Source organism: Betta splendens, chromosome 4, assembly GCF_900634795.4.
Source record: "Betta splendens chromosome 4, fBetSpl5.4, whole genome shotgun sequence".
NCBI classification, from domain to species: Eukaryota; Metazoa; Chordata; class Actinopteri; order Anabantiformes; family Osphronemidae; genus Betta; species Betta splendens.
This window is the reverse complement of record NC_040884.2, coordinates 30,862,543-30,889,776: the sequence shown is the minus strand read 5'-3', so window position 1 is coordinate 30,889,776 and position 27,234 is coordinate 30,862,543. Positions and strand designations below refer to the sequence as shown.

Here is a 27,234-nt window from a genome sequence, read left to right as displayed (position 1 = left end):
ACCATTACATGAGCTGATACTTAGTGCATTCCGTTTCTGTTTTACAGCTTAATCCTTATGCCGTCTTCAGGCATTTTTGTACATTTTTTGGCGTTTTTTGGGCAGCAATTTTTCAATTGCTAATAATTTTGGCTGTGTTACAGCTGCTGGCATGTTACTTTCTCTTTGAGTTTTTAAAATCCATTATCTTTTCACTTCTGTTGTCATTTATATAGAAGTTACACATTTTGTTTACACTTGTGACCTTCGTGGCCAAAAATGCCCCATAGACTTTAATGTAAACCACATTTTTTTAATTTCTCTGCCATTACACTACTTACTTGCCATTAATTACTGAATTTCAAGTAATTTTGCCAGTTTTATAATGGCAGCATGTGACTACCAGGGGCCCCAAAACAAATTTGTTTGTCCAGATGTGATGCTGTCATTTTTAAAAGAACAAATGATTCATCAGTGAGAACATTTATTTTATGAAAACTTTAACAACAACAAAAAAAACACGACGCATGCAGCTACCAGGGGCCCCCAAAACAAAATTGTTTGGATTCTTTTGGGGTGTGTGTGTGTGTGTGTGTGTGTGTGTGTGTGTGTGTGTGTGTGTGTGTGTGTGTGTGTGTGTGTGTGTGTGTGTGTGTGTGTGTGTGTGTGTGTGTGTGTGTGTGTGTGTGTGTGTGTGTGAGAGAGAGAGAGACTAATTGGTGTAATAGTTAAAATGTTTTTTTTTTTTTTTTGCATCTTTCAAAAGGTGCTTGAGTAAATAAATCATCTCTTTACTTTGTTGTACACAAAAACATGAACAAAAACAACTTTTAACGTGTTTGTGCAGCACCTGGTTGCCAAGACAAAAATGCGGCTTGGGTGAGAAGTTCATTTCATTAGTGAGCTGAGAAGGAGAAGGACCTGAACAAACAGAGAGTAAAAATGAAGAGGCATTTACAGTACGAGAGAAGAGCATTTAGACAGGATCATGTAGTCGTTAATGCCCAGTGAGCTGGAAGACTTATCTGATGAAGAAACAAGCGTTCACTGGGAGTCTGACACGGAGTACCTGTTGGAATCCTCCACTTCTGAAAGTGCATCTGATTCTTCCTCTGAAAGTGGAGAAAACCAAGAAGAAACCAATTTTGTTTTTAATCTTTGGCACATCCAAAACTGTAATCACAACCAAAACCCCATCCTCCTACTATTTAGTTGTCCTATTTACTATTTAAACTGAGTTTTGTTTTTTTTTTTGTTTATTTAAAAAAAAGCAGTACTTCACATAGAAAAACTGGCATGAAGGGTTAAAATTCTGAAGGAAATCAAAATCTTGGTAGTTTTAGGCAGGTCTGAAATTGTTTAAGTTTTTTACAAAAAAAAGCAAAAAAAGAAAAATAAGGATTTTATAGCCTTTTTTATGAGCGTGGCAAAAAAAAGCCACGAAGGCGGTGAAAGGGAGTCTTTGTGGAGGATGGCACAAAGGTTAAGTCACAAATATAATGTTTGCAGCCTACAGAAAGATTTATTCTACACCAGGACTTTGTACAATTTGCTTAATGTGTTTATTTATGTTTTTTTGACATACTTTTCTGATTGCGCTAAAACTGGCAGAGAAAACTGGATAGTGTTATCCAATGCTTGACCTTTAGGATAACATGGAATAATTCACTAATGAAGAGTAGGTAAAAACTGATTAAAATGGAATTTAAAGTTTAAAAATCAACTTAATACTGCTCTATACCTTTGAATAAGGAGGACACATGAAAGGTATAGATCAAATTAAGACAATTTGTCTCTTACTGCTATAAAAGAAATGTTCCTTCAAGACCAAATATGTTCCTTTGGATAAGAGAGGAATTATAATATAACATAAAATGTAGCCAGTATTAAAATGCATCTACCAATTGAATAGTTATTATAATTGTAGAATCTGACTCCGGAGGACTCGGTGCCTCACCAGGTATGAACTTCACCACAGGTCACTGCTGAAAAGGTTTATTCTTTGATTTTATTCTGACAGAACTGGAGAAACAGATGAAGATAGAGAACCTGTTTGTGACTTGGCAGCAGAGGTCAGCCCAGTCCAACATGCCTATTTCAGTAAGTGAGCCCAATTATAATATAATCATAATGTTACTATATAACATTAAAATGTTGTAATATAACAGTGTATATATAATATAATATAACATTGTGATTACTAACTAAGAAGAAGAATTAGTGCAGAGTTGGTGGAAATACACAAATCGATGCAAGCAGTAGTCTCTCACCCTGGTCCAAGGAGCATTTGCACAGGCCCTAAGCCCTTGGTACATTAGACTCCTGCAGTTCACCTACAACATATCCTTGGTTGGTACTGACCCAATTATGATTCACATTCGAGTCAGCAGATAGCAGAATGTTTTCTGTCACTAATTTTGGCTTGGTATCAGAGGAATCAGAGAGTTAATGCATTTGATTCTGGTGCCAGCAGAGTGAGTTTTTTATCTACCTTTTTAATTTTGGATCTAAAAAACAGCTGATGTCTAATAATTCTGTATTAATTCATGTTGAATGTGAGTGCTGCAGGGCCATAGTCGTCTACTAGTATTTATATAATGAATGATTAAATAAATAATTAGAAATAAGGAGAAGAAAACTACTAAATCTGTCCTAAACTCTAATGAATAAATGTGAGTTCCTCGGTGTGTCCGACTAGTTTAGCTAATCGCCCTCTACGGGTCATTGAGGTCTAACAAATATGAATCCTGCTATGAAGTGCTGCCACTGTAGCCTTCTCAACAGTTTAGCTGGTGACTGTATGTGAGAGGGGTGGTAATAATCAGTACACATTATTAACATGGTTTTAAGGACAGTCCATCTTCTGCACCTTCATACAACTGCAGATATAATGAACACAACCCACTGTTTGCCTTTTGGTAGGCTGCAGTTCTCATGTCTCATAAATGTCCTGATAGGGAACAGATTTGGAGATCCTGAAGCAGTCATCCCGACTGGTCCACTACTGCGCTACCCCTCTTTTCTTCGACCCTGTCCTGCGAAAGCAGATTCAAGAGGAACAGGTGATTCAGCCTCTAGTGAAGGTGGGTCTGTTGTCTTATTTAAAGAAAGGTTTTATATACACACACCACTCTATTCTCACCCTCCGCGGATGGTCTCATCCACTTTCCAAGCTCGGGTCCTCTACCAGAGGCCAGGGAGCTTGAGGGTTCTGCGCAGTATCCTTGCTGTTCCTAGGACTGCACTTTTCTGGACTGAGATGTCGGATGTTTTTCCAGGGATCTGATTTAGCCACTCCTCCAGTTTGGGGGTCACTGCCCCCAGTGCTCCAATCACCACAGGCACCACTGTGGCCTTCACCTTCCAAGCCTTCTCCAGTTCCTCTCTGAGCCCTTGGTATTTCTCTAGTTTCTCATGTTCCTTTTTCCTGATGTTGCCATCGCTTGGTATTGCCACATCCACCACTACGGCTTTCCTCTGTTCTTTGTCCACCACCACAATGTCTGGTTGGTTCGCCATTACCATTCTGTCAGTCTGGATGTCCCACAGGATCTTGGCTCGCTCATTCTCTACCACCTTGGGAGGTGTTTCCCACTTTGACCTTGGGGTTTCCAGTCCATACTCTGCGCAGATGTTCCTGTATACTATGCCAGCCACTTGGTTATGGCGTTCCATGTATGCTTTGCCTGCCAGCATCTTACACCCTGCAGTTATGTGCTGCACCGTCTCTGGGGCCTCTTTGCACAGTCTACACCTTGGGTCTTGTCTGGTGTGGTAGATCTGGGCCTCTATGGCTCTGGTGCTCAGGGCCTGCTCCTGTGCGGCCAGGATGAGTGCCTCTGTGCTGTCCTTCAGCCCAGCCCTTTCAACCCATTGGTAGGATTTGTTGAGATCAGCCACTTCAGTTATGTTCCGGTGGTACATCCCGTGTAAGGGCTTGTCCTCCCATGATGGTCCCTCATCCAGCAGCTCATTCTCTGTTCTCCACTGCCTGAGGCATTCGCTCAGCACCTCATCTGTCGGAGCCTTATCCTTGATGTACTTATGGATCTTAGATGTTTCATCCTGGATAGTGGCTCTCACGCTCACTAGTCCTCGGCCTCCTTCCTTGCGACTAGCGTACATTCTCAGGGTGCTGGATTTGGGGTGGAACCCTCCATGCATGGTGAGGAGATGTCTTAACATCTGTGGTCTGTATCTCTTCCTTTGGCCACCTTATTATTTCTGCAGGGTATCTGATCACTGGCAGGCGTAGCTGTTTATTGCCCGGGATTTGTTCTTGCCATTGAGCTGGCTTCTTAGGACTTGCCTTACTCGTTGGAGGTATTTTGCTGTTGCCGCATTCCTTGTTGCCTGTTCAAGGTTGCCGTTCGCCTATGGTATTCCAAGGTACTTGTAACTGTCCTCAATGTCTCCTATTGTTCCTTCTGGGAGTGAGACCCCTTCTGTGTGGATTACCTTCCGATGTCCGAGCTGTAGATCCTGGTGGTGTGGATCAGCGAGTCGATGTCTCGCTCACTTTTGGCGTACAGCTTAGAGTACGTATATATATATATATAATATAGCTTGATTAAATATACTTCAAATCACAAAAAATTGTTAATACATCTGTTTATCTGAGGCCTCAGAAGCCAGCCAGGCCACTCACTTGAGGTGAAGCATGTATTGCCTTACCTGGTTTATTTAAGTAAACTAAATCAAATACCCTACAACCAAACAAAAATTATTTTTAGAACAAAAAAGTTTGGCAGTCAAATCTCAAAACAGCTGCTACTTCTAGAAGACCTGAATGGCGTGCGTATAGAAAATAAATTATATACTGCATTTTAAGATTATGTAAAAAGGTTTGGATTATTACATATTTGTTTAAAAATCCTGGAATGCAGAGGGACATGCTGATTCAATAATGTGTCCATGATTTCTAGGCCCAATTATGAAAAGCTCAGTTTTATCTGAATGTAGTTGAAGGATGTTACAGGATATCCAGGATTTTATGTCTTTAAACAAGGTTGAAGTTTGTTTCAAATGTTTTATAGAGAGATAAACTGAGTGTCGACTTCATAGTAGTAACTATGTAGAGTTCTTTAGATATTTATAAAGATGACCTCTTCCTGGATCCACTGGAGAAATTAATCGTTTCCCCATCAACTGGGGGTTCAGTTTTTGTGTCCACTTTTCTCCTTCCGCTTTATAGATATAGATATATAGATATTAGAAGTTCTAAAAAAGAATTTCAACAAATCTCAGCAGACAATAGTAAGTTAAGATGCAGGTACACACAGGGAAATGTTTCAGTGTAGAGAGGACAGATCTTGTACTACAAGGAAAGAAGGAAAAACATCAATAAATTACCTTTGACCTATAACATGGGGTCCAGGGTCCAGTCCTGCTTCTTCTCCAGCTCTCAGCTAGTTACTACTGTTCACGCTGATCAGGTGTGTTCATTCAGTCAGCAGCTAGAACACTGACACTTGATTAAGGTGATCAGCAGGGAGAGTAGAAACCAGCAGTAGAGTGGAGGACTGGGGTTTTCCACGCAAGTAGAGGGTCTGAGAGGATGACCTTGTGGGAATTCCAGCACACTGTAGCAGGGTAAATCTTGTCTCAATCTGTACTTATCAGATTACTTTTCTTCTATTCTGTAAATGTTTATGAAATCACATGTGTTTCAGAAACGACACCGATCCAATGACTCCACAACATCAGGCTGGGACCGAAGCTACAGTACAGACTCAGGAGAGATTCTGCCCAGTCGACTGAAAGAAGAACCTTGGCTGCTTGAGATTTCTAGCACCTTCCTCCAGCAGTATGTCCAGTACCTACAGAGCATGGGCTTCATTTTGGTCCAGGTCAGACCTCAGTCTCCAGCCCGCAGGTTTGTATTTGCTGAAATGGTTCACTGTTACTGTAACTTTTTGTAATGTTTGCCACGTGTTGTTTGACTTGAATTCTCCCTACAGTACATAGACTGTAGCCCTTGGGCTAAGACCTGCTTGGTTTGAACAGACTATCTGTGACCCTTCTCCATCTCTTTCAGCGTTGCCCGAGCTCGTGCTGCCATGCTGAGCTCTATGTCATCAGAAGGAAGGATGTCTTTTTCCTATGTAAAACAGAAGAGCGAGGACAGCCCTAAGGTTGGTCAACCACACAGCGTGTTTGACTAATGACAAGTGCTTCTTCTGCATTTGTTGCTTGTGACATCATCTGGAACAGGGGTGGGCAATCCTGGTCCTCGAGGGCCAGTGTCCCTGCTGGTTTTCCAACTCTCCCTGCCGATCACCTTCATCAGATGTGTCTGATTGAATGAACATGCCTGATCGAGGTAATTAGCATTAACTGGGGCAGAGGGGTGTTTGAAAACCAGCTGGACAGAAGACAAGAAGAATATCTACATTGAGTAATGGGGCAAATGGGAAGAGGCTCCCTGAGGCATAAACATTCCATGATACGACAAACATGACCATTGGCCAAGGCCTACTGTTCATAACCAACCGGTGGCAACACTTACTGTAGGTTCATGGTGGTTCCATCATTATCAAACAATGAGATTGTTAGCTTGTTGTGTTTTACACTTCTTCCACAGACGACAGCATCTGGCTCTATTGCATATCACCTTCAGAGGGCGCTGCCAGGGGGCATTGTCTTAATGGAACTAGCTTTTCAGGTAATATGGGAGGTAGAAGAGCTGCATAGCACAATACACATCAACATACAGTACAGCTCACATCCCAGTGAAGCACAGTCAATTCATACAATGTTGCACATTGTATGAATAGGATCAAACCAAAAGCTCCCCTAAAATCATAAGTGGTAACCAAACGTGTAAATGCTGGTTTCAAGCAGCTCCTTACATGTCTACCTACCTACATGAGGTCACTTAGTTGGTTTACAGCTAAGCTAAGTAAGAAACACTCTGATGTTTGTTCACTGACATCCCATGAATAGATTTAGAAACTTGTCATTTAGTCTAATGACTTTGATTCTAATAACTTTGAATTGACCATGGGCCTTTTCTTTCTCACAGGGCTGTTACTTTTGTGTGAAGCAATATGCACTAGAGTGTTCCCGCATTCCCATGGGTCAGACCGTCAACTCCCAGGTGAGTTCTGCTGGATTAAAGTTAGGTCCTACTTGATAGGTGGCTTCATAAAACTGTGCAGACTCCACAAGGTTGTGTTGCAGGGGATGTCGGAGGGCTACTGGGTTGGCTTGTATAGTAATTTACTTGAATCTTCTTTGAACAAAAACAAATGGAAAAGCTACAGCAGTTTGTTACCACCACCCCCAGACACCATCAATCACTGAAAACTACATTGGACAACTGTAATAAAGCACAATGAAACAACCAACTGACTTAAAATATTGTTGCATTGCTGCAGTTTTACAGCTAGTCTGCTAAATGCACATAATACATGGCATCACATCCATGGTGTGGCTAACATTAAAATAATTGGCCTTAACAGTATTGGTTTAATTTGCTTGGTGGAGCTACTATTTGAGGCTCGTTGAGGTAACACAGGTAAAGCATGTGTACAATTGTGTTTTCTATCATTACTAACTCATAAAGTGAGATCCTAACATTTAGACATGTCCACATCAGACATTTTGTGATGTTTTTGTCTACACTATAAGAATAAGAATGCCTTTATTTGTCCCACAGTGGGGAAATTGCACCTCACAGCAGCTGCCGGACAGAAAACAGAGAGAAACCATACAGTACAAACACACATCCATGAACAGAGCACACATCCATAAACAAAGCGAATGAAGTTAACAGTTTTGATTGTAGAGTCTAACAGCAGCAGGTAGGAAAGATCTGCGATATCCCTCCTTCACACAGCGAAGTCTGTTACAGAAGCTGCTCTCCAGAGCACACCAAACAGAATGGCTGATGCCACCACAGAGTCATAGAAGGTCTTCAGGAGTGGCCCCCTCACTCTAAAAGACTGCAGTCTCCTCAGCAGGTAGAGTCTGCTCTGACCCTTCCTGTACAGTGCATCCGTGTTATAAATCCAGTCCAGTTTATTGTTTAGATGCACACCCAGGTACTTATAAGAGTTCACTCTATCAATGCCCATTCCCTGGATGTGCATATGTCCTTTGTTTTCCCTGCATTGATCAGGAGGTGGTTCCACTGGCAACAGTATAAAAAGTTCTGAGTAAGTCCTTTGTATTCTGCATCGTCATCATCGGTGATCAGTCTGACAATCGCAGAGTCATCAGAGAATTTCTGTGGAACACAGCTTTCAGTGTCTGAAGTCTAACTGTGGCCTGTTTGTGGGATAGTCCATAATCCACTCTGTCAGGTTGAGGTCCACACCAGCATCCTCCAGTTTGTGTTTAAGAAGCACAGACTGGATGGTCTTAAAAGCAGCACAGGAGAAGGAGGATGGCGTCCTCTACTCCTATGTCGTGTTGGTAGGTGAACTGAAGCGGGTCCAGGTAGGTTCCCACTGCAGATCAGAGGTGACCCAGGAACACTCCCTCCAGTGTCTTCATCAGATAGCCACTGGTCTGAAGCTGCTGAGGTTTTTGGCGGGCTCTGTCTTAAGCACTGGTACAACGCAGGAGGTCTTCTAGAGCTTACCATCCTCAGCTTAAGGCTAGGATTGAAGACATGTTCCATAACTTTGCATAGTTCACCTGCGCAGAACTTTAGGAGTCTCGAGCTGCTGCCATCTGGTCCGGCTGCTTTCCTGCCCTTGATTTGTTTTTAGCTCATTTCTCACCTGGGTGCTAGAGAGCGACAGGGGTTGAGGGAGTGTCGAAGTATCAGGGTGGTGTGAAGTGAGGTGGTGTTGTTGGGTTTGTAAGGCTGATTGTGCAGGGCTTTGTGTAGGGGTGTGAAGATCATTGAAATTCAGCAGGTGAGCAGAGTCCCAGGAAGAGTAGGAGCAAACTTGGGAGACGAAGGGCCAGGTAGCGTGAGACATGATCTGTCAGAGAGGGAGACTGTGAATGAAGGGTTGTGTAGTCTGGTGGTGGAACCGGAAGGCAAGAATGAGTCCAGTCCAGTTATGTCTGAGAGAGAGGTCCGATGGAGAGCAGAGCAGCAGTGGCCACAAAGCCACGATCTGCGGCCGCTCTGGCTTTTAAATTGCTGCACAGCTGATGGGACACAACTTACGGCTGGTGACTATCCCTACCCTCGAACGACGACCAGCCACAAGGAGACAGCCACCAGGTCACGCTCCTCCGCAGGACATAACACCAACTTCCTAAATGTTTTGTATCTGCTACTCACTTCTGGTGCTTCCTCTACTATACTCTGTGTACATAGAAGTTGTTCCTTTATTTACTTCCTAAATAGTGAATATAAGATAAACATTATGTTTATTTAACTTAACAACAAACAATGACTCGTACTGGAAGAACCTGAGAACCTCTTATTTACTCTGAGTCTTTGTGGAAATGATCCTTTGGTTCCCACGGAGCTACGACAGGCTACGGCTGCCGTCAGGCCTGTCCTATCTGCTTTACCTTGTAACATGTCTCTCAGGGCTTTCCTTCTCTGACCTCTATTCAGTGTAAAAACTCATTAATTGAAGGCACAAATCAAACAATACAGTGTGTGAAGCGTTACCGATACACAGCATGTGTTAGACCTTAGTGACCTGTAGGGGGCCATCAGCTAAACTACTGCCCTGCCAGGTGAGCTAACATTGGTGGGGAGGATAATTAATGGAATGAATATTAGTGAACGTAGGATTTAGGGCAGATTTAGTATGTTTAATTAATTAATTATTTTTGCATCAGATGTTCTAATGTAGACATATTCAGATAATGAGTCATTAAAGCCGAATTTATGTATCTGTAGACGTTTGTTTTGGGCTTCATGTATTCAGATTCTTGGTTGTGCAGACACACTTGTTAAGTTGAAACATATGATGCATGAAGCTTAATAATAATAATAAACATCATTGTCCCATGTTCTAAAATTTGACTCCGCACCTGAATGGAATTCATGTTGTCCAACACATTCCAATTTTCCAAATTGTGATTTTAACTAAGCTGCGATCACATATTGTGTTGGTAAGTAAACTTCATCTGTTTCATAGAGAAGCAAAATTTAAAAAGCGCTCTGCATCACAGTGCATCGCTGCTGTTGGATGGTCTAAAGGTATTCATGAAATCCTTCCCCCAGCTCCAGATGGACACGTTCACATGTTAGTGTTTTGGCTGACTGAAGTACTGCAGTAAAAGGTTCTGCAGTGAAAACGCTGGACTACACAGAAAGTGGTGGTCGGTCACTAGGCCTTAGTAGCTGTAGTAACTGGAGGTTACTGTGTGTGTCTCACGGGTCTTTGTACCTCTTGTCGAAGAACCATATTGTTATTTTTGTGGGTGAGGATCCTTTCAGTCTTTCTTTCCACCCATCCCTCTGTCTGCCTGTTCCCACCTCATGTCATCTCTCCATCAGGGCAGCCTCCTCACCAAACCTCGTTGCAAGCCGTTCCCAGACGCCTCCCCAGTATCTGACTGTGCGGTATGTCCCAGCCATTCTCTGGGAGGGGTTCACCTCTCCCCTTCACTCTGCTTTCTGCAAAAAGCGCTTTTCTCCACTTTTCCAAATCTACCTGTATCTTTATTGGAATTAATTGTTTTCAGCATCTTTCTGTTTAATCTGTGGGAGCTCCAGTTGCCACAGCATACTACCTCTGAGTCCTGGTTTCAGTAGTAGGCTGGTACTATTTGGGCTTGTGATTGCCTCCTGCCTATCACCAGGCTGCTGGATTTTGCTTGAGATATTTGTGGGTGTCTAATCTCATGATTTTCTAAGTGTCTGTGCAGCTGCTGCCTTTTCTTTAACAACCTTCTTGTATCATGAGTAGCAGGGCTTCACTGGACCTAACTGCTATCACTTCCACTTGCATTTTACCCATTAATTGGGTAATGAGTTGTTTGCAAACCCTGTTATCACTAAGTGAAATGTTTGTTTATCTGACATAAGGACAAATGTAGCACATGTGGCTTGTTGCAGCAGAAGAAAAGATGCATCTCTGAACCCAGCATTCTGTCTGAACTATGATTCACAGCTGAACTCAGCATCTGAACGCCAAGCACATAGAAATGAAAACTATCTAAAATCAAGGTTAGATACCTTTTGACTGAATTCACACTTTACCACCACCTGCTGGTGACTCTCCCTGGTGTCGGGGGTCTGTAATGGATGGGTGTGCTCTGTCACTGACCCTGTGACGAAAGGTCCACCACATCCCTGCAGGTTGTTACTGGCTCTTAACGACAACCCGTAGGCACAGTTCAAGTGTGTCTCGGTGTAAGGTTGCGTTACCTTTAAAATCCATGTTTACTGTGATCACTGAATGTTCATGTCTTTATTTATATTAACTTGTTCCATGTTTTCTTATTTTTTGAGTCATGACAATGTAGCCAATGTCATGTCTTTGCCTTTGATTAGCTAGTTGTGAACTGTTCAGCCCTCCAACTTAGGAAATAGTGGGAACTCCTAGTTCCTGGACTGAAGTCACACTCAGCTTGTTCTTCTTAAGCCCTCCTGTCCTTTTGTGCTCAGGAAAAACAAAGAATACTGTGGTTCCACCTGCTGATTTGGTTTCTTCAAGCCTATTTGTGCATGTTGATAAAGAATGAGTGGAGCAGTAGCTTTATGCAGTGTTTTTGAGCCAAGGTACATTTCTATTGGGAAAAAAACACAAGACACATCACCAACCAAAAATGTTAAAGATGAAACTCTGTAGCCTCTATTAAGAATATAGTCATTCTCATGAAAGTGTCAAATGAACAGAAATAAGTATTTTATGGTCTTTGGTATTTCTGCCTACTCAGTGTGAAACCTGAGCCTGTTTGGATGCACACAGGGCTGATAATTTGGCAGGAATTAAACAAAGGCACACAAAACTGCTATGTGTTTAGTTTTCATAGCGTTCAGGCTTGAGAAGCTCAGCTCACACAAATTTGTGGTGGGAAATGGGGAGGATAGTCAAGATAGTTTTATTTGTCAGACAATAAGAACTACCACACCACCCATCACATGTAGGTAGCTTTGTGTAATTGGTCCTCTCATTGGTCACAAACACTTTAACTTCCTCCTGCATCTCACACATACAGACATACACACGTACATACTTGGGCCAGCATCTTGAGGCGCCATAACCATTCGGACCGCCGTATGAAACGACAAGGCTTTATGCTCCACTGCCATTTGCTCACACAAAGATACAAATATGCGTTAAACAAAGTTTACCATGCTAACAACATTTTCCATCACAGGATCTAGGTCTTTTGCTAAAATCTTGGCTACAAGAGCCTTATGGTGTAAAAGACGAGCCATCACTGTCTTTGTGGTCTCACTAATGACAATGCCACTGTCACTGCCAGCTGTCGCATCCATGCATCACTAATTCTCTTGTCTCAAAGTACAATTATCTCCCTGCTGTGGAGGAGTATTACATGATAACACTGCCAAGCACTCTAATGTTTTTTAGGTAAAATTGAAGACAAACCCCTGTACCACGGTACACTGGTTGAAAAACACTGCTTAATTGCTTCATCTGGGCTTTCACCCCAGTCTTATCAGTGCACCCGTTTGCATCTGCCATCAGTCTAATCAGTACGTTCGGTTGTTATTTTACTATTGTGCATAGATTGTAAGTAGCTCAATGTAACAATGTCACAGCAGCTACTGTAGAACATCAGGATGTTTTACACACACACACACACACACACACACACACACACACACACACACACACACACACACACACACACACACACACACACACACACACACACACACACACACACACACACACACACACACACACACACAGAGACACCAACTATGAGCTTTGTCTGTCAGATTCTTATTTCACACAGTCCTGCCTTTATAAAAGTGACCAGATGTGGGTCTTGGTAATAACTCCCTTTGATGTTAATGTCTGTTCCCGTCTTCCCCTAGCTCTCCATGCTCTTCACTGAGGAGTGTGACAAGGTGCGGGACCTGATGCACGTTCATTCCTTTAGCTACGACTTCCATTTGCGTGTGGTTCATCAGTACTTGGTTGGCTGCCATATGACCCTTCGCCAGGGCTATCAGCTCACCGACTTCCTGGATGACTTCATCTCCCATCACCCAGACATTCCTAAGTTTGGCCAGAACCACGTCTTCCAAGGTGACCTTGGCTGAAGTTTAGATCAGTGTTTTAGTTTACAGTTAAATAATCAGCATTTCTTCAAGACTTTACCTGACCTAAATTACTGAACCTGATGCTGAATCAGGCTTGATGTTATCAAGTCCATACTGTGGGCCAAAAATATTGTCACAAAATCAAGTAAAGGGGAAGTGGATTGTGATCAACTGGGTTTTCTGACTTTCTAACCCTTGTCTAGGGAGCTTTTCCATTAATACGGGGATGATAACCGCTCACCAGCTCTATAACTACATCACTGACCATGCTGGCACCTATGGCATGAAACCAGTGCGCATGTCAAGGACAATGTTAGGCATTGAAAACAAGAAAGGAATGCCTGACCTGCACGAGTACGCTCTGGTGGCCCTCTGGAACAAGTATGTCTGGTTCTGAACTGCAGTCTTTCATTAGTGGCTTCATATTTACATCTTGCCTTGTTATAGCTCAGGGTCTTACAAGGATCTGGAGGGTCTGCACCACCATGATGACTTTGATGTGTCTTTGGTGGTGTGTCATAATGCTGCTCCGTTCGAGGAGCAGTCGGATGGAGAGAGACATTTACTGGGGTAAGACCGTGAATCCATCTGACACACAAGTAATATGAAGCTGTTCACATTAGCGTTACCAAGTAAATATGAAGCTCACTTCAATTCACTATGTATATCTGGAGATTGCATCAGATTTAGAAGGAAGCTGGAAGGCTTTCAGTTTATAGTGGCCTCACTTCCCCCCCAAGCTTCTTTTCTGTGGCAGCTGGACTGTCTTTTTAACCCCATCATGCATAATGTTCTCTGCAGGGGTTAGTTTTGTGCAACCTGCTGTCATTTGGGAAGGTTTTCTTCTTATTCTTTAAACAATAAATCTAAGGTACCGACTGTCACTGTAGTGTAACGTTAACCCTCAGGCAAGAGGCGCTCCGCTCCCATCTAAATAAATGCTGTGTCAGCATCATGCATGAGACCTGCAAGGTCTTAGCAGTGATGGGCACATGGGGCAGAGTAAGCGGCTGAAGCAGCATCTTGAGTAGAACATTCATGTCCTAAATACACTTTGTTGGGTACACTTGAGAAATCCAGTTTAACCTTTAACACGCTCTGCTATGGTTTGATGGTTTAAACAGTAGTGGAAGTAAATAGAACATGCAGTTTGGCAAATACACTATGTGTTGCAGCCCGTTTGAGTCCATTGTGTGATGATGAGAATAAAGGGCTCAACATCAGTAACAAAGGTATTGTAGAGCAGCATATGATATAGTACACAGTCCATTAATTGCACTTAAACGCCACATCCTGAGCTCCATCTTCTCATTGGGCGCTGGAATCCGTAAATGCAGGTGAATGCACTGGAATGTTCTGCTTCCAGCAGAAAAGAAGTGAAGGATGCGATCAGTCACAACTATTTGAACTGCTCCATCTGCATTGATTCAGAGAGAATCCAGAGAATGGATGATGTACTGATACACCTTCTCTGCAGGTTGCGGTTCTATGTGATCATGACGAGTCAGAGGGAGCTCTTTCCACGCCTCACTGCTGACATGCGCCGTTTTAAGAAGCTTCCCCACATCTGTCGTGATCCAGCTGAAGCAGGTGGTCGGATGCCATCAGAGCACTTAGAGCCTTCTGGAGTACATGGTGCTGAGCAGGACTCCTGGGAGGAAGCTGAAACCTCCTCTGTTCACAGCGATGGTAATGAGTTCTACCCTCTGGTGGGCGGTGGCGCAGGTGCACAGGGGCTCTTCTACTCCTCCCCCCTGTTCCCTCTGCTCAACAATGAGGTTGCCTCAGCCCGCAGACAAATACAGACTACTGTGGAGCAGGCAATGGGTCACTGCCGCAGGGACAACCTGTGGCGGAGGCTTTTCCACGGAGAAAACCTGGCCCTGGACAAACTGAAGCTGACCAAGCTGTCATTCAGTGAGCTGGAGGAGCTGCTGGAGGCTGTGCAGAGCCGCTCGGTTGGGGAGATAGACCCACAACTGGTAAGATTCCTGCTGAAGCCTGGGCATGACATACATGGCATGCAACAGGCCTGTGTTCTTTAGTTAACTTGCTGTACATGCAGCAGTTAATTGTTGCTGCTGGTCTCATTTTTGACGATAATGTGCGTTTAGTGTCGTTCTTTGGAGCAATGTGCATCTCATGACATTTGGCTTCTACGGTGTTGTTGCAGGACTGCTTCCTCACCATGAGTCCAGCCTGGTATCAGAGTCTGATTAAAGTCTTGCTGAGCCGCTTCCAACAGAGCTGCAGACACTTCGACAGCAATGGCATCCAGTACCTGGTAAGACCAAGGTCTTTATTTGGGCTGCATTCTCCATGAGAACCCGTGGACTTTTCACCTATTCTTCAGTCTGTGCCCACACATCGTTTTTTAACAAACACACTGGTTTGATTCTGATGCAAATCCCAAAGATGTTTCTTTTAATAGTTGGTCGCATACAATTGTTATATTATGTACAGTATAATACATATTATGTATTATGAATGTATCAATCATGTTAATGTTTCTTCACTCTTCAGGCTGTCCTGAACCAGAAGTTCACTGATTGTTTTGTTTTGGTTTTTCTGGACACCCCAGCTGGAAAAACAGTAAGTTCTTTGATTTGTGCTGGGTTTCCATCAGACCTGGGCAAACATTTCACAGCTGCTACTTTTGCATTTTATTCCTCCCAGGGTCTGAAGGTTGTGTTTCGGGAGCCCCTCCCATCAGCCGTGCTGCCCAGCAGCGGTCCTCCTCCTCAGCTGGTGTCCATGTATCATCACCTGGAGTCTATCATAAACACTGCCTGCTACAATCTGTGGACTGGGCTCCTGTAGAGCTGATCAGATATGCTCCACTAACAGCATTAACCCTCTGATGAGTCTGCTGATGGCTGCTATTATTGGTTGCATGTATCATACTCTCATTATATAGGATTGGCTGTGTGAGACCGTGTTTCAGTACTGGCCAGTGATTTTCCCTGTGAACACAGTGGCATTATGACACTGAACTGAATGATTAGGAGCCAGCTTACTTTGAAAACAATGGGCTGATACATAGCGACGTGAGGTGTCAGTAATGAACAACTCACATCTCTCGATACTATAATGTGATATTTATAATAGTTCATGCATTGATTATTGAGCAGCCTGAGTTTTAGCTCCTATCTCAGACCTGTAGCACAGAACATCACACACAAGGGAAATATATGCAAGTATAAAACATGAGTGTGATGATTAACCTGCTTCCACATTGTGGTTTAATCCTGGTGTGGGGGATCTTGTGCCTTCTGACAGTTCCTCATACCACATCAATGTTTTGAGGGAAAGAAGTCAGGTGTTCAACCCCACTGCCATCTATCTGAAGTGCCTTCCTTCCTTGAGAAGTACAGCTGCTGTCATTTTCATTATCCTAAAGTTCCTCAGTAAAAGTGCCTGAGTCAGAAATGTGACATGAGGTTGAGTTTATGTGATCAGTGCTGCTGTTGAATCTGACTGGGTTGTGTATTGTAAGCCACCCTCAAACATGACAGCAGCACCTTCACTGATGACGTCCAGCCTTAAACGTCTTAACTGATTCTCACAGAATTCAGTGTCAGTCAGTCAATGGGGTCCTGGGTTAGGATTCTGTCAGCAAGAACACTGTGAACTTTCCAAGTGAGTCTGGAATATTTTGACACTGTACATTAAAAGCAGCACTGTCTCTAGCTGTATAATGTAATTATGTATATACAGAAGACTTTATACAGTGTGTGAAATGCTAAATAAACCAGTAGGAAAAAAAATTGCGTGACATGGATTCTTTATAAAGACGGATGAATCAAAGTAAATTTTACTTTATGACTAAAGTCTTGTTTTATGTAATGCAAAACTGAAGGTTTTATTTGGACCTTATTTTATGAAAATGAGTAAAGAAATGTTGAAGTATTGGAACCTTACAAAATAAAAGTTAAGTAAAATCATTCTAATAGTAATTATCAACAGTTAAGCCAAAAATACCAGCACCCTTACAGTTTTGTCAGAAAATTTAACCGTGCAAATGTTTTGTTTCTCACATGTTGTTTCTCATGTTTCTATCATATATTTTGTTTTCCTATACACACTAAACAGAGAAGAAAAGTCAAATCTGACCCAAGTCTGCTAAACTAAAAAAATGCACTGGACAGAATTATTGGCAGTGGACAGATGACACCAAAGCTGTTAGGTGAAGGGCATCATGGTACAAAAAAAGACAATAACAAGTCCCTACAGTCAACTATGGTGGAGGCTGCTTTGCTGTTTCTTGCACTGGGGAGTGTTCCAGAAAGCAGGGTTGATTAACCTTCTGCTAAACCCTGAACTCTGGGTTGATGAACCCAGAACCTGCTTACCCTGAGTATGTCGGTTCCAAAATACCTGATAAGAGTTAGGTTACTCTACCTCCTGTCGGTAACCCAGAGTTAACGCACGTGCACGGCGTATATATAAAGACATTGTCAATGGATCGCCGAATTCACGAGTCACCAAGGAAATCCGAAGCGACACTATAATGGCAGCGAAGAATGAAGAATTTGGGCCGATTATTAATAGAAAAAGCAACACAGCTGCATCGGCGAGGGAAAAAAAGAAAATTTAGTTTATTTAATTACCGTTATGTTGCCCCTCCTCTTTTATTGTAAAGGAAAATTGAACATAACTTCCACATCATTTTGTACTATTAATTCCATGAGAATAATAATAATAATAATAATAATAATAATAATAATAATAGATAATAGTAATATTCTTGTTCAATAAGGTGCCATCCCTCTAGAGAAAGAGGAACTCTGTCCCAAGTCAAAATAAAACACAAAATCCTACAAAAAGGTAAGATTTGATTACACAATTACTCTCTATATTTTGCATAGGCTTCTACAATGTTGTAGTACTCTGCCTTTTTTCACATTGATCTTATGGGTTGCATTGTGTTGCAGTCACTCATGGACGGACTGTATTTTTATTATTGTATATACTCCAGAAAGCACAGTCTGGGACATTGTGTGAAGCAACGTAAATAATATTCCATTTTATTTTTCAGGACATGAAGAAATGATGAGTGCTTTGGTGCAGAAACCTTAATAAAAGTGATTCTGACAAATCATGTGTCTTAAGAGTCTTCCATCTCTGTGGTCTACTTGGTTCACTACTGGATCCTCATGGTCATCTTCAGCAGGACAAGGAGGGTGGTTCTCCTCGTATTGTGGCAATGTTGTGAAGGACAACACAATCCACTATAACGTCACATGCCCTCTCTGGACTGAACCTGAGGCCACGCAGACACTGGAACCTCGCCTTCAGGACGCCTGTGGTCGTCTGCACCTTGGCCTTGTTCTGCTGTGGGCTCGGTTGGAGATGCATTGGAGATGCTGAGCACGTTAGTGAAGCCACTGTATGTAGAATAGTTCGACCTCAAGCACTTTCCTTGACACAAACTCCTTAAAGCCATTAAAGAGGAGTTTCACAGGATTGCAGGTATGTAATATTTATTTTGTTTAATTGAGGCTAATCTGAAAAATGATGAGGTAATAATATCTTGCTGTGATCTGAAATAAACTGATAAATGTGCAGGTGCACTGACTACTCTTTCTAATGGTCACTGTAACTGACGTGTCATTGTTTACATCACTAAGATCCTATGTGATGCTGCACATATAAACGTGGAGGCCAAGTCTGACTCTGGTCATGACTCATGAATATATCGTGAGTCAACCCTAAGTAACAGGCTGCACTGTGGTAAGTAAATGTATGTCCTACACACTTAGTTCAATGCATGCACTACACACTCACAGGAGCACTTCTATGCAGCACTAAAGTAATGTAAACTTTCTTCTAGGAGAGATTGACGGCTTTCTGCTGGGGTTAGGGGTTAATGCCAGCCCACACTAACGACCCCTTACCCAGAACCTGAAGCGGGCCCCCAGCAGCGCTTTAATGTGACACACTGCAGAACAAGAGCCCGAGCCCTTCAGTGTCTACGTCACCTCAGGGTAAAACCTGAGAGGCCTGTGACATTAATGTGGCATGTGTTATTATCCACAATATTGCAATTATTAAAGGGGAGCAACACCCTGCCCTACAAATACAAGAACCTGAGGAAGACTCCAGACTTCCATCACAGTAATCTGCAGAGTGGATGGACAGTCAGATGTGATTTGCTTCAACGATCACCACCACCACCAATAAAAGAAACTGAATAAATGCAAATCATAATTTATTTGGTTTTCTTCATTTCCTACAAATACAAAGGCAATTGTTAGATTTTATGATTCTTCCAATATTCATACAATTCACCTTTAACTGTATAGTTATGTCATCTCTAGCTTGTGTTTGGGAATTTCAATTTCTAGATCTGTCTTTTCAATCTTGTGGTACAAATATACGATTTTCTTGAGATTAGGTTTATACAACTCTGTAACCGGTAATTTAAAATACAGAAGATTTATAGTTACAAGACATAGTTCCTCATTACTCTTACAGAATTGAACTCTGGCATTTACTGAACATCACTGAACTGTGTGCATCTGTGCAGCAGAATGTGACGGACCCTCCTCCTGCTGTTCTTTCACACTCTGGGGCAGAGGGGAGATAATAAAGTCAGTATCCTTGGAGATCAAGTTACATCATTCAAGCTGCGCAACACAAACATCAGAAATCATGTAATGTGTATAAACTGTATTAATATTACACTTTATAATACTGCTTATCATAATTTAAGCTTAATTTAGTAGTATACTCACAAAATCATGGGCTTCTGTTGTGACAGGAAGATTCACATATTACCATCAGAATCTGTTAAGACCAGCAAAGAGCCCAACCCAGACTCTAAGAAATTAATATATCAAAAGTAGCCTATGTAAAAAATCAAATATATAGGTAGGCCTCTTACATTTTACAAATGCACTTGTATCCTGGGGAGTGACGGGTTCTGATGAACTCCCTCCAGGAATTCCTTCAGCCTCTGCTTTCCAGTGTTCAGGCTGAGTGCCTTCTCCTCTGCATGCGTCAGTGGTGGAGGTGCAGGTCCTCCACCAGTTGTTCTAGCCTCTGCCTTCTTTCTGTTGGCTGAGTAGAAGTCAAATGATTTAACTGTGTGAAGACATTACACCCATGTTGACAATGCTGCTGCACTGCTATACTCTGCATGCTATTTAGTTATTTAATATGTCAAATGTTGCAAAGTCAGGTATTCTACACACATGATATGATGGTGCTTTATACCTGTTTGAATTATGTTTTTACATTCCATTTTTAGCCCGTTCTTTTTATACCTATGCACTTACATAAAAATTGAAATTAAATTCTTATATTATTAAGTGTTTTGGGTAACTTTTAAAAACCTAATTAGATTAATGTAATAATTGCTCTCCATAAAATGTATTGGATTATTGAATTATCATTACTTTACAAATCCCACATCAACCACAACAGGAATTTTAAAAATGCATAGACATAACACTGCACTTTTAATTCATACAAACATCGGTATTTATGCAATTACTGAAGAAACTTCTTAGATGAGTGAACAATTACTTTACAAGTCCTTACTTTATGAGTGAAATATAACAACAATACTAAAATTATTTAGTAATTAGTTACGCTGTATGATTAAAATGTAAACTTACGCATTGACTCGGGAAGATATTTTCTTCCAAGCTAATTCTTTCTCTTTCGCCGCTGCAGCCGTGTTGCTTATTCTACAGATTATAGACTCGTAGTCGTTATATGCTTGACGTATCATATCCATTTCCGGACGTCTTTTGTTGTCCTGTTGCCATGGTGACTCGTAATATCTTCACTCCATTGATCAGGGCTTTGTATCGTCGCGGTGCACGCGCTTAAATCTGAGTCAGTCAACTCAGAGTTGCTTAAACCAACTATTTTCAGCTGTTCTGAAACCGAAAACTCCAGGTTTGCAAACTCAGACTAAATCAACTCAGAGTTTAGTTTAAACTCAGAGTTTGTTAAACCTCCTTCTTGAAACGGGCCCCTGGAGGCCTTGACTGTGTGAACGACATCATGATTAGCAACAAAGTGAGCAGTGTCAGGAAGTTGTGCGTCCAGCAGAGGTCATGGTTCTTCACCAGGGGTCATGATTCTCCAGGTGATTTTAATGTTTTTAATTTTAATAATAAAGGTGTTTTGTTAAGTTTTTAACTTCTTATCACTGTTTATGGCAAATAAAGCTATTTCACCTTGCCAACAAATATTGTGATCGCCTCCATTGGCCTGTGTGAAAATGTGACAGTACAGGGCCCTGCGATACAGCCCAGTTAAATTAACATCGACGGTAAAGCTCAACATAAGCACAGGGAGAAGGGAGGAATACCGGTGTGAAAGGCAGCTCCAGCATTTTCCTCCTTATAGGAAATATATATAAGTTAAACTGTAGAAGAACTAAGTGAATTTAAATATAATCAGAAGTTCTCTACTCTATTGCCTCTGAGTATCATGGGCTGTGTTACTGATTAGTGATGAAATGAAATGACAACTTTGTCGGCAGCTTTACATATTAAAAAGACAGATTTCTGAAGCTCACTGATCAATTCAACACAGAGTTGGGTCATTAGGCATTCATTTCTTCATGCATTCATTTGGTGGTTTTACAGACATGTCAGGTTCACTTCCCAGTGTTTTTTTCTCTTGTCTGATCTGAAAAACAGCCAACTACCACTGGAATCATACAATCCTACATATCACATACTCTGCAGCATGGATGTAAAAATTCTTCTTCATGTTACAGTGTGTCACTAATAAATCACTGTTTGGATAGTGTGTGAGAAACACTTAGTTAAACTAAAGGAAACAGGTGGGAACCTAATTTAATTCTATTTATTTCATTTATTGTGCTGTGGGACTATTAAAGGTTTTCTTATTCTTATTATTCTCATCTTTACAACCTGCAGAACCTTTACAGCCTTAAGAACATTTACAACCTGTAGAACCTTTACACCTTTTAAAAACTTTAGCTTTACAACGTGTAGAATCTTTAGTCTTTAAAACCTTTACAACCTGTAGAACCTTCAGAACCTGTACAGCATTTACAGATTGCCCTGTTCATATAACTAACCAAGTGAGCATTATTTAAATTCTAAAGACTGCTGACAAACTAACCGTTTGACAAAAATCAGTGCATTAGAAGGAAACCTCCCCGACCAATAAAGGAGCTAAAATCTAAGCAAAAACTAACAACAACAATAATAGAATTTATACTAAATGCTGCACAGTGGATGAAGAGGGCGATTGGTTAAATAGAGGTGGATTTCTTCCTAGTCCTTCCTAAAAGGTCAATCCCAAACTGTAGAAGTTGCCGTAAAGCCTGTAATGTGTGCAGATGTTAAACTCTGTGACACTTTCCTGTTTAATAGTTTCATAGAGGACAAACAGAAGTGGGGATGCATCAAAGCAACCTTTGACAGCAGAGAAGGCACTAGATATGCTTTTAGCCTGCCCCTAATGGCCAATTAAAAAAATAGAAGAAAGCAAACTTTGTGTTCCTCTGATGGCCCTCTTCATCACAGCATCACTAATGGGAGCAGACAGAAGGCAGAGTCAGAGCAGCAGAAAATTTGCCTAAACCAAGCTTCATCTGTCATCGTCCTGATGAGAAGCAGAGGGAGCACCAGTGTAGTTTGAGGCTTCAGCCCGTGGGCAAAGTGGAGCCAGCGTTGTCACACTGGGGCATCTGGGACTGAGCTGCTCCGCTGAACTAACTTGGCCCAAACTTTCTGCCACCGAGGCAGACAATGACTTCAAGCTATTAATGAACCATGCAGAAGATATATACATTCTATCTACCACCTTTAGCTTTAACTACATCCTAATGATACTTTAGTTTCCACATTAAGAGCATAAAATGTTTGCCTTGCTAATCTTGTTATAGATTTTGTTTTTTTATTTTTTAAAAGGCCATCTTTTCAAAGTAATATCACTTAACAACAAGGCGGCCATGTTCTCCAACTCTCTCTATTAAAACTTGAACAGGTGTAAGGTGGCTCATCTAGCTGTTGATTGACTGAACACACGTGATAGGGGTGATCAATAGGAGCTGGAGCAGGGAGAGGTGGAAAACAGCAAGGGACTGGTTTCTAGGTTCATTTACAACAATGTACACGAGTAGCTAAGAGAGAAACGAGGCTGCTATCAGCAGTTTTCATCTGTCCTCTGGTCACTAACATCTGATAGTAGATGCCAGATTGACAGAACATTCAATAAAATAGTGGATTGTTCATTTTGAATCAACTTTTGTGAGCTTAAAGTATTAATATGTGTATCAATCTTGTTCTTTCTGTTAGCATCTGCATGAGGTTGAATCCTGCATGTGACCATGTAGTGCAGGTGAAAACCAGTCATATCAAATCTCACAAGCTGTTTCACTTTTGCTTACATGATGTTGAACACATTGACATAAACAATCTAAAAATAAATTTGCACTGATCAGGAATTATGAACAATTATGAACACATATTGAAGTATGAAATATATGAAAACTGCTCTGTGCAGTCTGACAGGCAACAGAAACTGGAGGGTGCTGCCTTTCACTAAGCTACAATTACAATGATCGCTCTGGGAAACCATTTAGTATTTCAGGAACATGTAGGCTTATCAGTCTGCCACAGAGAAGGGGTTACATGCATTCTTTTTATGAGCAGGATACTTCTATACAAAACAAACTCAAGCACATCCAAGCAGAGGTCAGCAGTCTGACTTGGGTCCAGGGGGCTCACATGTTTCCCATTGCATGTGGTTATTTATGCTGCTGATGAACTATTACATGTGAGCAGATTCCGACCGTCTGTATGTGAATGTGAGTGCTTGTGTGGATGAATGTGATGCAATGTTAAAAACAATGTGATAAACATGAGACACTTTACAAGTTTAAGACTTTACACAACTGTATTTAAAACTCTATCCCACCAAATGAATCAAATAAGTTTTAATGAAAGTCAATCAATCAGTCATCATTATACTGTTTACTTTATAAAATGTAATTACAACCTATAGCTTAGTTCTCCTAACACAAGCCCAGTGCAACTCAATGTGCCTTGACTTCTGATGGCATTCACCGACATGCATAAGCACAGGGTTCACCGAAGCATGAACCTTTTTTGGTGGTCAAAGCTCAAACACAGACATGTGCTAGGGCTCCATTACTGGCACCGGTTGGCAGTTCTGTGCTCATCACTCACTTCAAGTCCAGTAGTCTTTGATCCAACCCAGACCATCCTTGGTGGAGCCTGAAGTGACATAAGATCCTCAGCATACATGTCCTAGTTCCCACTGACCATAGTGACATGGACAGAGCTCTCACCTCGTGGCTTGTACTCACAGCCAATGTAGCCCTGGTAGCTGTGCTCTTCCAGTGTTTGGAACAGGTACTTGTAGTTGAGCTCTCCAGCACTGTCTGGCTCGTTCCTGCCTGGAACCTGAGCAACTTGAATGTGACCTGATGAACAAAACGCTTGACTTCAGAATGATGGCCTCTGACTGACATGTGTCACGTCGTCATACAGCTACAGGCTAAATATTCACCGCACACTGAACTAAGGTGTTTAAAGTATAAGGTTTGCTGTTACACATTAGCCACACAACCACTGTGACACATTATCCAACTACAGTGACTCTATTGGCCCAACAGGTCTCCAATAAACACCAGTGACCTAGTTTCATAGGCAGCCACAATGGTTTGAGACCAAACACCATAAAGTGAGATTAGATAAGAGCTTTACTGGATGAAATGATAAAGCATTTCCAGTGTTACTGTTGTTATGAGTGAACTGCAACTCCACCATGTGTGACAATAAACCATTTACTCACCAATTATGGGGAAATATTTGAGTATGTTTTGTGTCAGATTTCCATCCATTATTTGCCAGTGAAAGACATCCTGAAACAGTGGTCAGCTCCATGTTAAGATAAGATAGACCTTTATTCGTCCCACAATGGGGAAATTTCCATGTTGCAGCAGCAGTGCAAAACAAGAGCAGGATCAAAATTACAAATAATTTAAGTAAAATAAAAATGTATCCATTAAATACACACATGCACACTGAGGTGATGGGTAATTCCACCATGGATTGACCGAATTTTCCACAGAGTAAAAGTTTGCCCAAACATTTGGATGGTGACTACAGTATAAGGTGACCATTGTAGCAACAATTACAACAACAGTGATTGATGTGCTTTTACTTGTCTCAGTACCACAGATCAGGAAGGCACTTACCATTTGCAGCTTGAGGTTTGGCTTTCCAACTTTCTCCAGTATTTCTGCCGCTACAGACGCAGAACACAAGCTCAGCTTAGACACAACTCCTGTCAGAGTGCCACAATACAGCATTAAGACTGCTAACCACATCTACAGCTGTCTGATAACATCAGATTACAGATGTATGTTTACATGTCAGTACATACTGTATGTGTTGTCTGTGTCTTACCCTGATGAGGAGAGTCCAGAAAATACCTGGGATCCGTGATCCTCGTGTTAATTGGTTCGATTAAACCAGTGATGCCTTCCTGTGAGGACAGTTACAGTGAAGCTGGCATGAAGTTGTCATTTTACACATGCACTGCAACCACTAAAAATAACAATGAACCTCAGAAAAATGGCATCTGTAACAGCTGCTACAATAGCTTGAGCTGGACACCAAGGCTCCACCCAGTGACTAAATGAACCATCCCTAACCCCGAAACACGTCTCAGAAAGACATGTCTGATCTCATGTAGGTTTGCATGAATATGTGTATCAGTGTAGGCACTAGATAAGATCACTTGCATGAGGCTGCTACACTATGCCGATGCTGTTTGTTTATGCAACACAAAAGGTCATTTACTTTCGATAGGAGATCAGCAGCATACTTCAGGTTCTGCACAAAAATGGCTTCCATCTCTTTGGCAACAGCAGACCTGGTTGAGCCCACAGGAAGCCTCCCTGCCATCAGGTGGATCCTGCTTAAGCATCCAAAACAGTTATAGCAAATCTACATCTCCTTGGATCTAAACAGACATCTGGTTTTATTTGGTTCCTGTTTATTGTGAGGTACAAATTAAATCTTTTATCTTTTTATTGATTTAACTTATTATTGTTGTTGGAAACGATGGCAGAAGGAGTATGGGGTTGACCACAGGTTGCTCCCTGAACTGGAGTTTTACAGTTACAGTAGGAAATAAGAGGTTTGGGCCTTTGTGAACTACCACCATTGGCTCAACATGAAAACTGTCCAAATGTAATTAAAGCGTTTTTTCTGTACACGTATGCATAGAAACTGCATACTTCTCCAAAGTATGTAAGCCTCCAAATGTATTGTATTGCATTAAGTATATGTCCAACCCATCATTTTAAAGTGTTTGTCATCTGGGTCCCATGGACAGAACCAAGTCTGGAGTTATTGCAGCTGCTCATCTGTCGCTTGCAACCCTCAGTCATATGTAGTTTTATTTCAAATCCGCTGTGGTGACATCATTGTCGTATGTGTATTTTGAGTCACATCCAGTCAATTAAACTTGACAACCATGATGGATTACAATCTCTAAGTGATGAAAGTTGCTGGAAGCTGAGCTTCACCTTTTGCAGTCCAAGGCTTTGGCATACGTTACTGCCAGGTCGAGACCCTGCCTGAACTCTGCGCCTCTTCCAGGAACCGCTCCCAGGCCCAGGTCTCCTGCCTCCAGGTCTCCTGCAAAGCACATACGTAGTGACGTTGAAGCCGCAGCGCTGGTTGCACAGCTATGCAGCAGCCGACCTGGCGGGGTGTTGATGAGGACCACGTCCACTCCTGCAGCCTGCCTGGCCCGCTGCAGCTCCCGCAGCTCGCAGTCGTAGAGCCAGGCCGCCTCCACAGCCTGAAACCCCGCGGCGGCGGCGGCGCGCAGTCTCTGGCTGACGTCAGGCAGCTCCGTGAACAACCACGAAACATTGGCGCAAAACTTCAGCGGAGACATGTTGCTCGACGCGAGGAGCCGACGACCAGTTCAGTCCTAGCGTCGAACGGACACGAACCATTCACGCGTCTTCGACTTCTTCTTGCTCGTTTGTATTGACGGTTTACAATCGACAGCTTGTGCACTAGCGCCACCCTGTAGGTTGGACTATGAAA

The 27,234-nt window shown here is 42.0% G+C and overlaps 2 protein-coding genes across 34 annotated transcripts in view; one reads left to right on the top strand and one right to left on the bottom strand.

Moving 5' to 3' along the window:
- Positions 1-17,115, top strand: part of szt2 (SZT2 subunit of KICSTOR complex) — a 98,263-nt gene extending 81,148 nt beyond the window's left edge. For 2 of the 9 annotated variants that reach the window (XM_029148671.3, XM_029148672.3), the window contains 14 exons: positions 2,000-2,079; positions 2,937-3,062; positions 5,652-5,854; positions 6,017-6,113; positions 6,563-6,643; positions 7,004-7,078; positions 10,400-10,465; positions 12,917-13,130; positions 13,348-13,525; positions 13,592-13,714; positions 14,622-15,126; positions 15,318-15,428; positions 15,668-15,736; positions 15,821-17,113. In XM_029148671.3, coding sequence (XP_029004504.1) covers positions 2,000-2,079; positions 2,937-3,062; positions 5,652-5,854; positions 6,017-6,113; positions 6,563-6,643; positions 7,004-7,078; positions 10,400-10,465; positions 12,917-13,130; positions 13,348-13,525; positions 13,592-13,714; positions 14,622-15,126; positions 15,318-15,428; positions 15,668-15,736; positions 15,821-15,964 — 2,072 coding nt within the window. In that variant the 3' untranslated portion in view covers positions 15,965-17,113. The other 7 variants (XM_055507838.1, XM_029148670.3, XM_055507840.1 and 4 more) reach the window with 7 other exon arrangements.
- hyi (hydroxypyruvate isomerase) lies at positions 447-27,234 on the bottom strand. 25 transcript variants are annotated; one of them, XR_008694382.1, is made up of 11 exons: positions 26,703-27,234; positions 25,972-26,089; positions 25,576-25,654; positions 25,365-25,453; positions 24,959-25,028; positions 24,453-24,587; positions 24,331-24,378; positions 20,767-22,667; positions 20,031-20,206; positions 19,882-19,933; positions 19,339-19,713 (listed from the first exon to the last, which is right to left on the bottom strand). XR_008694382.1 is itself a non-coding variant. In XM_055507861.1 (8 exons), exons 1-7 carry the CDS (start codon positions 27,077-27,079, stop codon positions 24,332-24,334), a joined length of 897 nt encoding a protein of 298 aa, XP_055363836.1. In that variant the 5' UTR covers positions 27,080-27,234; the 3' UTR covers positions 976-1,091; position 24,331. The 25 variants fall into 25 exon arrangements, 17 of the variants coding, with proteins under 17 accessions (XP_055363830.1, XP_055363831.1, XP_055363836.1 ...); XR_008694385.1 differs by having other exon boundaries at positions 24,471-24,587; XR_008694381.1 differs by lacking the exon at positions 20,767-22,667.